The 11801-nt window shown below is 45.0% G+C and overlaps 1 protein-coding gene across 2 annotated transcripts in view; it reads right to left on the minus strand.

The window, feature by feature from the left end:
• Window positions 1–10362, minus strand: part of LOC114603344 (hemicentin-1-like) — a 136442-nt gene extending 126080 nt beyond the window's left edge. Inside the window, exons 1-2 of one of the 2 annotated variants that reach the window (XM_077932215.1) lie at window positions 10153–10362; window positions 7712–8080 (exon numbers count right to left, since the gene is read on the minus strand). In XM_077932215.1, coding sequence (XP_077788341.1) covers window positions 7712–8080; window positions 10153–10213 — 430 coding nt within the window. In that variant the 5' untranslated portion in view covers window positions 10214–10362. Of the gene's footprint in view, window positions 1–7711; window positions 8166–10152 lie in introns of those variants that run through there. The other variant, XM_077932214.1, reaches the window with a different exon arrangement.
• Between the last annotated feature and the right edge of the window lie 1439 nt (window positions 10363–11801).

Consider the following 11801-nt stretch of genomic DNA (forward strand, 5'->3'; position numbering starts at 1 on the left):
CTATGCTAGCTCTCAGCTAGCAGAAGCACTGGGATTATTCCCCCATATGGGGTAGATCCACATGTACATACAGTCATACCTCTTGTTATGTTAGGTTCAGGTTATGTTCTTTCAGGATACGTACCGTGGTGACCCGGAAGTAACGGGTGACTTCTGGGTTTCACTGCTCGTGCATGCGCAGACGCTCAAAATGATGTCACACGCATGCGCAGAAGCGGCGAATTGCGACCCGCACATACGCAGATGTGGGTTGCGTTCTCCCGAATGGATCCCGTTCGCAACCAGAGGTACCAGTGTATTTGTAACTAAGTTTGCCTTCAGGAATCCAACTGTGAACTGATGTGAGTAAACGTCTTTTATTGATTTTGAATAAGATTCAATCTGAGACAGATTGAATTGTATAATAGTGTGAGGCACACACGAGCCTGCAACCAGCTATCTGCTGTGCATGAAAAGGGGAATGTAACTCTGCTACATAAGCGCAAGTTAGGAAGGATATTAATAAACAATATATCCTCTCCTGCCACTCTGAACATTCCCACATTGGGAAGGAGGCACGAGGCTCTGGCAGGGTCCTGGCATCCTTCCACCCACCCCACCCTCTCTCTCTCTCTAACATTTTTTAAATTCATTTTCACTTTTAACATTCATCATCATACATAAATCACAATCATTTTACAAATAGGATTCTCATAATCCCCAAACTTCCCTCCATGGTTTCCCTAGATATTCTTTTCAAACTGCTTCGTATCATATTCTCCTTATTTACCTAAAACTCAAATTTTTATCATAGTTTTCTCTTCAGTGTTTTCAAAATCCTGCTAATACTTTCAATTGTTCACAGTGTTCTTTCAAGTAACTTTTTTTAAAAAAATCCCCATTCTTTGTTAAATTTATGGTCTTCTTGGCCTCTGATTTTCCTGTCATTTTGGCCAATTTAGCATAGTCCATCATCTTTATCCGCCATTCTTCTTCCGTTCCAGGAGGAGTTTCCTTTGTGTCTCTGTCTCAGTATCCGCAAGTCTTTCCCAGTGTGAGAGTCCTTGGGGACCAAGGCTGCTTCCTTTCTTCAGAACAAGGACTGGGATTTCCAGAAGGACCTGCCCTGAATTTACTCAGCACCATCTGAAAGGAAGAGATCAGATCAGGAAAGAGGCTTGAGGGCCCAGGAGAGGCCTCAGCAGCAGAGAGGAAGTTGCTGGGTCCATGTCTTTATCTCTTTATCTCTTCGTAGACAGAAGGGCTTCTGGGCTGCAAGGTCTAAAGAGAAAATGGAGATGGTCAGGTGGAAGCCACAGAGTCAGATCCATCTTTGCTTTTATTTGTCTTCCTGGCCAGTGTAAGAATACATTTATTTACGTATTTATATTCTTTGAAGCAGCACGGCTTGTAAGAAGAAAAGGAAATCAGAGTAAGTGTCTTTAAGACAAGTGGTTTATACTTTCAGGGAACCTGGGCATCCTCTGCCTGGAATTTGGATAATTCGGAATACAGGGCATGCCACTGTGATTTCAATGCGAAGGAGGAATTTCAGGTCCAGTTCCCTCAGGGCTTCTTTTGCAGTGTGAGCAGAGAAAAGCTTCACTTGCTGAAACACCCATTTCCACCTGACTCTACAACATAGCTGTCAACCTTCCCCCACCCCTTTTTTGCGGGAAATTCCCTTATTCCAGCACTGTTTCTCGCTGCTTCCTGCTGCTATCCCAGAATGTTAGATATCCCGTAGACTGTCCCTGGAACAATTGACGCTGCTGATCCCTTATTTTCGAGGCTGCTGATCCCTTCTTTTCAAATCTGAAAGTTGACAGCTATGCTCTACAACCCTTCAGGAGACTTGCACACCTTTGCAGCTGGCCATCTAGGTGTACATACATTTCTGTTCTGGAGGGAGAGATCCATGCTTGAAATCTGGGAGAGCAGCTGCCATTCAATGTAGGCTTTACTCGGCTTGATAGACTAAAGGGGGTGTCTTGGTATTCGGCCACTTTCTATGTTCTGTTGGGTAGGTACATGAGGAAGACAATTGCCCATAAGGCCCTAAAATGTACAAGGCCATCTTAAGGCCAGCTTTCTGAGTTGTGTCTGTAACCCTGGGTTAATTGTGAGAGCTGCTGGTCGGCTCTTGTTAATACAGTGGTACATTGGTTCTCAAACTTAATCCATTTCGGAAATCTGTTCCCAAACCAAAGCATTCCAAAACCAAGGCATGCAAAATGGATTAAGACGTTCCAGACTTTTAAAAACAACCCCCTTAAACAGCAATTTAACATGAATTTTACTATCTAATGAGACCATTGATCCATAAAATGAAAGCAATGAACAATGCACTGCAGTCACATCATCAATCAATCAGTAGCTGAACTGCATTCCACAGTCACAAAAAGAAAACAAAAGAGCTGCAAAATCCAAAACGCAAAATAAATAGCAAAAACTAACAAATGTCAGCGTAACACTCAAAATGGAAGTGTGGCACTCAAATTAGAAGTGTAACACTCAAAACGGAGCATATTACTTCTGGGTTTGCAGTGTTTGGGTTCCAAGTTGCTTGAGTACCAAGGTGTTTGAGAACCAAGGGACCACTGTAACAGATATTTTGTCATATTTGGCATTTCCAAACATTCTGAAGCACAAAGGACTCACCTCATATGTGTTGACAGCGCTGGAGGAATTTTCAGGATGAACCTGGGTCAACGACAAAAATATGTTAACCTGCCCTTTCCATTCACATGGTTTGCTGCAAGAGAAAGGAAAATTTCCCAGCTTCATGGGAAAGGAAGATTTTAAGTGGCCGCAGATCAGTAGTGGGTGGAGCCAGATGTAAAAATGGGTGGAGCGAGAAATGCAAATTTCACCTTTGTGCAGTAGGCTAGTTTCTACACAGCTCCCTCTCTACACCTTCATCCAAGCAAGGCTGAGACTTTCAAAGACATATTCCAGCCAGGCAAAACACTCAGGCAAGGTGTGAAGCCAGTTTGGTGGTGGACCTGACCTGAGAAGGAGTGTGTCGTGTGGAAAGACTGAGCGACAGGCAAAGTGATATTTAACCCCCAGAACTCAGTTTTCCTACTCCTTGTCTACCAGGTAAGTGCTTTAAAATTGAGAGGATCGGCTCCATTCTATACCCATATTGGCAATAAACAACAGCATAAGAAAAGTAGTTTGATGGCAGCCTTCCTCGCAAGGTTATCATCTTTCTTCCAACAGAGCCTGGTTATAATTGACCCTCCGTTAGAAGGAAGAGGATTGGTTTGAGAAGATATTGAATTATTTGAGTAGGTTTGAACAATTTGGGGCAATTAAAATGTTAAAAGTTAAATAAACCTTGTGGAGGGAGGAGTGTTAAGGTATATAGAATTGTACATATGGCTGATTTGAATATGTTATTATTGATTATTTATACCCAATGCATCAGCCGCCTGGGGGTTTCCACTGTGTTTTGGTTGTTGGTAAAAACCCCCACAAAAAACTGAAAATTAAAATAAAATAAAATAATTGACCCTCCGTTAATGCTCCTGGCGGAGAACTGAAGTCTGCCAGAGTTTGAAAGTTCTTCACAGTTCAGGAGGAGAAAGAAAGATGAAATATTTCTACATCAGATACCAATTTCCAATCATACCATCCCCAAATGTGTTGGAGGTTAAACAGGTCCATAAACAGGTTGATTGTGGGCAAGAGGGGTTTTGTTTTTTTTAACTTATTGAATTTCCCCTGAAAAGAGGAAACCCAGCTCAAAGGGGTGTGGGGTGGAGATGGCATGGCATTTAGATGCTGTTGGTGGGTGCTATGCTTGAGGTGGCCCCATCTCACCCCAAACGACCACCTGGAGGCCCCCTGAGTCACTCACCTGTCCAGTTGGAAGAACGTTCTCATATATTTGAGGGGTGGATACAACCTGGGTGGAAGTTTTGCCATTTCGACGACAGACACCTGGAGGAGGGAGAAGTCTGGGAATAAACTCGTAATGTGGACCTCATATCCTACAACAGACCCTACAAATCTGCCCCCGAGAGCAGGGTAACATCAAGCAAACTGCAGCAAAAGCATTTCTTTATGCCTTTTAAGAAGCATTTGTTTGAATCTTGTCCTTAACAAGAACGAGCTCAGGGTGGTCTACGCAGTTCTGCTGCTCTGCATTTCAGCCTCACAACAACCCTGTGAGGTAGGTTAGACTGAGAAGCAACAACTGTTCCAAGGTCCTTTGTGGCCAGTTGGGGATTCAAACCCTGGTCTCCAGGTTCCCAGTATGACACTCTAACCATGACACCGTTTCGTAGTGGTTAAGAGCGGTGGACTCGTAATCTGGTGAACCGGGTTCGATTCCCCGCTCCTCCACATGCAGCTGCTGGGTGACCTTGGGCTAGTCACACTTATTTGAAGTCTCTCAGCCCCACTCACCTCACAGAGTGTTTGTTGTGGGGGAGGAAGGGAAAGGAGAATGTTAGCTGCTTTGAGTCTCCTTAAAGGGAGTGAAAGGCGGGATATCAAATCCAAACTCTTCTTACACAGGCACACATGCTAGGCCCCCAACAGCTTACAGCCTAAAGGAGGTGACTCATTTAAATGTCAGTGCACTATGCCAATCATTCGGGGTTCCTTTTCCAGTCAGCAGAGTCACCCAGAAAGTCTTCTCAGTTCAGCTCATGTGTTGGTGAATTCCCAAGTGGGAATAAACACCTCACCCATTTCACTTCAGCTTAAATTATTTATTGCAGAATTAAAATTGCAACTTATACAACGATTGGTCTAAGGAAAATAAAGTAAAACTATATACAGTGAATCATTCCTCCTCTCTGTTCTTCACTAGGGTGTGTGAGTTGGGACCATTGGTGTAGTAGGAGATTAGCTGTCCAACTTAACAATGCTTATTCTTGCTAGTTAGCATGGGAAGGGGTTAAGACCACAGAGCTGTATTGCTGATAGGCATAGCATAGAGATGTACATGGGAGAGAGGGTCTGTGTGATTTCATTTCCCCACCTCTCTATCCCTCTTCCTCCAACCAGCAACGAGGGCTCCGCTTGCTCCAGCTCGTACACATGTCTGAGGCTGTTTTTACTGTAAATATAAGTATTTTACCTGCATAGTTTGTTTACTGCTGCTGTTGCAGAGAACCAATGCATGACTATAGGTAAGTAAATCATATTTTAAACTTACTTCCCAGTCTGTTGCCTGATTCTTTGTCAAGAAAGGTAAGAAAGGGGGACACAACTTACGTTGTAGCTGGGCTTTATCCAAAGAAGGCTTCACAATTCTTATGCTTTAATTTTCTGCTAAGGATGGGATCTAAAACTCTGTTCAGCTTGTGCAAGTGAGTGCCTGGAGGCAAGGTAAAGATAAAGGGACCCCTGAGTATTAGGTCCAGTCACGGATGACTCTGGGGTTGCGCCGTTCATCTCGCTTTATTGGCCGAGGGATCCAGCGTACAACTTCTGGGTCATGTGACCAGCATGACGCAGCCACTTTTGGCGAACCAGAGCAGCGCACGGAAACTCCGTTTACCTTCCTGCCGGAGCGGTACCTATTTATTTGCACTTTGATGTGCTTTTGAACTGCTAGGTTGGCAGGAGCAGGGACCGAGCAACGGGAGCTCACCCCGTTGCGGGGATTCGAACTGCTATCCTTCTGATTGGCAAGCCCTAGGCTCTGTGGTTTAACCCACAGCGCCACCCTCGTCCCTGCCTGGAGGTATAAATTGCAATTCATATATCCTCTCCTAACTAGTAAAACTCATCCCACAGTTGAAAGCACCATGTTGAGAGCACCCTGCAGTCGACGGCCAGCTTTGGTTTTACTCACGGAGAAAGACGTAAGTCAGTGTTCCCACTAGCACCAATATCACAGCCAGGGACCCGATAACAGTCCCAGCGAGGGCTCCAGCAGAACCAGAAGAGGAAGAAGAAGAATCAGCTGAAGAATCTGAAGAGCAAAGGACTTTTTTTCATGATTTTGCATTAAGGGTTGACCATAATCTAGCCTCTCATCTCTCCCTCTAAAAGCACTAAAGGAAGGAAATTTAATATTTTAGAATTTTCCAGCTTTGGGGGCAGAGAGGCAGCAGCATGTAATGTCCAGAAATGGATGCAGCTCTTCCTGGCTCACATAAGATTGGCTCGAATATAAGCCAAGGCGTTGCCCTCCAAAAGGTGAGAATAGCTCTTCCTCAAACTCAGTGCCCAGTCTAGTGATTTTCTCTTTCTTTCTTTCTTTCTTTCTTTCTTTCTTTCTTTCTTTCTTTCTTTCTTTCTTTCTTTCTTTCTTTCTTTCTTTCTCTCTGAATGTTTTTAGTAAAGATTTTCTTGGTTTATGAAAGAACATGCGTTCTCTCTTTTTTCAACATACACCCTACATATTACCACCCAACCCCCTCTCCCCACCTCCTTCTTCCCCAGTCTAGCGATATTCTTTGATCTTTCCAGCTCCCCCAAGCTCTTATCCCACACTCAGATATGTGGGCCGCATAACAAGCTATAGGCCCTTTGAGCATTGAAAACAGCTGTCCCAGACGTGCCAACATTTCTGTGATGAAACACCATAATCTACCTCCACACAAAAAGTGATAGGGAGTTAGAAACCACTAGCATGGAGAGCAGAGTCAGGAGGAAAGGTGTTCCTGGTTTATTAGTGGATTACTCACATGCTATAGTTATCTTACTGGGGTTGCTTGTAGCATTACTGACAGGGTTGACTGCCTGACACGTATAGTTCCCTTCGTCCTCTTTGGCGATGCCCGTTATCATGAGGGTTCGGTTCTGCTCAGAAATCCCAGTCTTAGGTGGGACAGGATTACCATCCTTGAACCAAAGGATGGAGACGTCAAAGTGGTCAGAGGTGTTACAGTGTAAGGTGACAGTTGCGTTCTCTGACACTAGGGATTCTGTCGGCTGCAGGACTGGGTTGGAGAGGACTTCTGCACATGAAACAGAAAGACAGTCATCATTTGTGGGTCCTCATGGTCACTGAATCTGGTTATGGTCTCTTTAAGAGAAGCCATCAAAGAAAACCACTTTGAGCCAGTGACATGTGGTGTTGTTATTGTTTAGTTGTTTTGTCGTGTCTGACTCTTCGTGACCCCATGGACCAGAGCACGCCAGGCACGCCTGTCTTCCACTGCCTCCCGCAGTTTGGTCAAACTCATGCTGGTAGCTTCGAGAACACTGTCCAACCATCTCGTCCTCTGTCGTCCCCTTCTCCTTGTGCCCTCCATCTTTCCCAACATCAGGGTCTTTTCCAAGGAGTCTTCTCTTCTCATGAGGTGGCCAAAGTATTGGAGCCTCAGCTTCAGAATCTGTCCTTCCAGTGAGCACTCAGGGCTGTTTTCCTTCAGAATGGATAGGTTTGATCTTCTTGCAGTCCATGGGACTCTCAAGAGTCTCCTCCAACACCATATGTTGGTGCATATTAATTGGTTTAAAAATGCTTTTAAATGAATATAATTCCCCCTCCCCCCCCAAAAAACCCCTCAAACATTTCCCCATTGAAAAGCTAAAAAGGCAGTTGCAAGACTAGCATATTCTGATATAGTTTTCTGGTGAAAGAATGAATAATTTTGTAGGGCCTCATTCTTGGGGCAGAGGAATTGTGTTTAGGACAAATTCACGAGCCCCCCCCCCCCACCAAGGAGGAAGGCACAGAATTCTCCACCTCAGAGCTCAGCAGAGGAGATAGATTTGGGTGCATAAGAAGTAAGAATGACTGGAGAGCAAGTTAACATACCTGAAACGGTGATGTTTGTAGCCCCTGTGTTGGTAACCCCAGGACTTCCTGGTTTAAATGAATAGGTTCCAGAGTCATCTGGCTTTAAATCTGTGATGTAAAGGGAGCAATCTGGCTTCACAGTTTCCCTGCCAGTGTGGGCAGGTCCCTCGGTCTGACCACTAGGAGACAGGAAATACGTAATAATAATGTTTCTTTCTTCAGCTGCCCCTCGGTACCATTTGCAGTTACTAAGCTTCCTCAGATCAAGACCTTCTGGTGTTAAGGTGACACTCTCTCCTTCTTTCAGCACTTCTGGAACAACTCTGATACTTATTCCAGTTGTCTCCTGGGCTCGAGTCAACAGGAAGCAGGAACTCAGGACGGAGGCTGCAGTGTGGAGAAGAAAACGAAAGACATGTTCTGCTAAAGAAGAAAAAAAGGCATTTCCTGGAGCCATCTAACCTCTGCTGAAATGTCACGGCACACTCTAAATATCCCAGTTTGTAACAGTGATTCCCCCCAAGACCTGTCCTGCAAACACCAAGTGTAGCCCTTACTTTATTGAGCAAGCAAGAAGGCAGTTCTTTTCCTGGCAGCTCAGCCTCAGCCTTCTTCCGGGGCAGACATGAAGAAAGGGGAAGCGCTCTTGCATTTCCCCTTCCAGGACCCTCCCATGTTTCTAGCTAAGCAAACATTAACATGAAGGGGTCCAGTGAAGGAGGTCTGGGCATCTGTCTGTGTTTACCTCCTTCAGGGACTCAGGATGATTCCTTTCTTTTCTTTCTTTGCTTTATAATTTTTCATTTTTAACAAATGAACATAATAATCTGATTTATAAATCCTTTATGTACTTTCACCTTACCACAAATACACATGCCAGCCAAATATATTATCATGACATTCCAAGTCTTTAATATGCGGATTCTTCAGTGACAAACATTCCTTCAACCAGCACAGACAGGAAGCTTCATAATATAATCTCATATCCGACAGGGAGAAACCTCTTCTCTCTTTCTCATCTATCAATATTTTATATTTTACTCTTGGTTTTTTCCCTTGCCAGATATCTTTTTGCCATTTATTTCAATAATTTCAATCTGTCTTGCCGATCACCGGTATTGATTGAAACAAAAATAACATTCATTTTAATAAATGATTCCTTTCTTCACACAAAGTGCTCACTGGGCATTAAGAATCCTTCTACCATTTTTTTTTATTTCCCCCAGGGATCCAGCCTGCCCCTTAAGTACTACCTCTCTACCTTCCTCCAGAGCTGCTTGTCTAGAAGGCTCTGAGGCATTGTCAAAGTCATCATGTAACCATACCCTCCAACATTTCTCCAATGAATATGGGGACATCCTAAGGAAAAGCAGGATATTCCAGGCTCAAATCAGAAACTGGCTTCTGTAAATTGGAGACTGTATCTGGAAAACAGGGACACCTGGAGGGTCTGTATGTAACTCCATCTGCAGCCTTTCAGAACTCTTACCAGAAACCCCTGTGGAAATGGGGGCCTGATTCTGCGTCCAAGTAGGTAAGAAACAGAGGGTGAAGTGGTGCAGCCTTAGTGGGACTTGCCAATTTTGCATTTCAATGCAAGTTTAAGTACATATTTAAAATGCTTCTTCTTGCAAATTAACACAATGGTCTAGTTTGAATTCCTGAGAAGGACACCACAACAACATTTGGAGGAGCATGAAATCTGGCAGTGAGTGAGGTGTAGACCTCTGCTTTAGTCTGAGAGGTGCAGATCTATATTAGAACTAAAAGACCAAATTCCTCCAGCATCCTCATCCTACCCCCAAGCTCAGTTGCATATAACTCCACCTGCTTCCTTCCAGAGCTCTTACCAGCAACCCCTTTGGAAATGGGGTCCGGAGTCTGCATCCTAGTAAGTAGGAAACCAAGGGTGTAACAGGGTGGTCCCTAGCATATAAATACATGTTTTAAAAGTTATTTTCATTCAAAACAACACCTTCCTCTAATTTGCATTCTTGAGAACTGCACCACAACATTTGGAGAAGTATGAAATCGGGTGCAGAGTTAGGTTTCGACATCTGCATTAGTGGGAGAGATACTGTTGTTTAGTCGTTTAGTCGTGCCCGACTCTTCGTTACCCCATGGACCAGAGCATGCCAGGCACTCCTGTCTTCCACTGCCTCCCGCAGTTTGGTCAAACTCATGCTGGTAGCTTCGAGAACACTGTGCAACCATCTCATCCTCTGTAGTCCCCTTCTCTTTGTGCCCTCCATCTTTCCCAAGATCAAGGTCTTTTCCAGGGAGTCTTCTCTTCTCTTAAGGGGATGGCCAAAGTATTGGACCCTCAGTTTCACGATCTGTTCTTCCAGTGAGCACTCAGGCTGGGAGACATACAGATCTGTGCTAAAAGACCAAATTCCTCCAGCATCCTCAACTCCCCCCAAGTAAGTCCTCCCCATTGCAGGGTGCTGACCTCTCACCTGCTAAGGGCAGCATCTTCCAGGAGACATTCCAGTCATGGGATCTGTGTGGCCTGTCCATCTTGTGGGTGCACTTCCTGGAGGATTGATTTGGCTCTCTTTCCCTTGACAGCTCGTGCTCTGGGGTCTTTCTCTGCTCCTTGCCTAGTATCCGGTTCTAGCACCACTACTGCCTCCGAGTGAGTCTCCGATCAGAGAAACAGGAACTTGGCTGCTGAACTTTCAGCACTGGGTTTCCCCCAAGGGTTGGAAATCATCCAAACAAAGCTCTTTCATTAACTTCCTCTTATCCCCTTACTAGCCAAGCCAATCCCTGAACTATTTGCTCAAATACAACTCAGCAGCACCTGCCTCAAAAAAACGACAGCAAAGATGCAGTCCGGGTTGCAAGAGTACAAAGAGGGAGACTGAAACCGAGAGTTGGGACGTTTAGGGTTCATTACAAAAAAGGTCTAAAGCGGAAGTCTCCAACCAGTCCAGAATTTTCATCTGCTGTAGACTCCCAGCCAGGAACTTGCCACCTGCTTCTGCTTTTTCAATTTAAATTTGTGATTACTGGTGCTAGGATTTCACCATAAATCACATGCTGAGATGCTGGCATACTATTATTTTCCAGTGGAAGTGAGCCAAATGTTCCTTCTGCAACCTTTGAACACCTATAGCGACACAATTCTCTCTTTGTTTTCCAGCATTTTTCCTCGTCGGCCAAGACTTGTGGTTGATGTGGAGCAAGAGAGGAGGTCACTACCACCCTTTAGACTTTTGTTTTGGTACCAAAAGAAGGTCTTTCTATCCCTTTCACCACCTCCTTTCTCTCTCTGTCATGCCTCCTTATAGAGTTCCTGTGTCTCTTGCATGTGCACACCCCCTGGGTACGATTTGGATGTCCTCTCAAATGACGAAAATGGACCAGCTACTCCTTGGGTCTTTCTTCCCCATTTCTGCACATGTGTGATGTAGAGATCCTCTAGACCAAGGCGGTCCAACTTTTCATAGCAAGTGGCCTGCAAGAAGACATTGGCAAGGAACCCGCAGTGTGCACACTGCCTTGTCACACGGGGAAGGGGGTTGGAGCAAAGTGAGGCCAACATTTGATGGCCCTGCCCAGCCCTCACACTGCCTTCCTAAAGCCCCCCAAGCGAGGTGCCGGGCTTTGGGTGTGGGATGTGATCCATGAGAGGCGGTCAAGTACAACATTCCTTGCAATGCTAGAGAAGTCATGTGAGGGAATGTTTGGTCCAGCCAGTCGAAACTTCCTGTTCCTCCTGGCTGGAGCATCCTTCCTTTTGCATGTGATAGAAGGTGGGTGTGACCTAACCTGTCCAGGTAACAAAAGGACGAGTCACACAGCACATCTCTCTCTTTTTGACCAGCTTTTAGCTAGAACTGCTCTGCTAGCTCTCAGCTAGCAGAAGCACTGGGATTATTCCCCCATATGGGGTAGATCCACATGTAAATACAGTCATACCTCTTGTTATGTTAGGTTCAGGTTATGTTCTTTCAGGATACGTACCGCGGGTTTCACTTCTGGGTTTCACCGCTCGCGCATGCGCAGATGCTCAAAATGATGTCACACACATGCACAGAAGCGGCGAATTGCGACCCGCACAAATGGAGATGCGGTTGCGTTCTGCTCAGGTTGCAAACAG

This window comes from Podarcis muralis, chromosome 7, assembly GCF_964188315.1.
Source record: "Podarcis muralis chromosome 7, rPodMur119.hap1.1, whole genome shotgun sequence".
Taxonomy (NCBI): Eukaryota; Metazoa; Chordata; class Lepidosauria; order Squamata; family Lacertidae; genus Podarcis; species Podarcis muralis.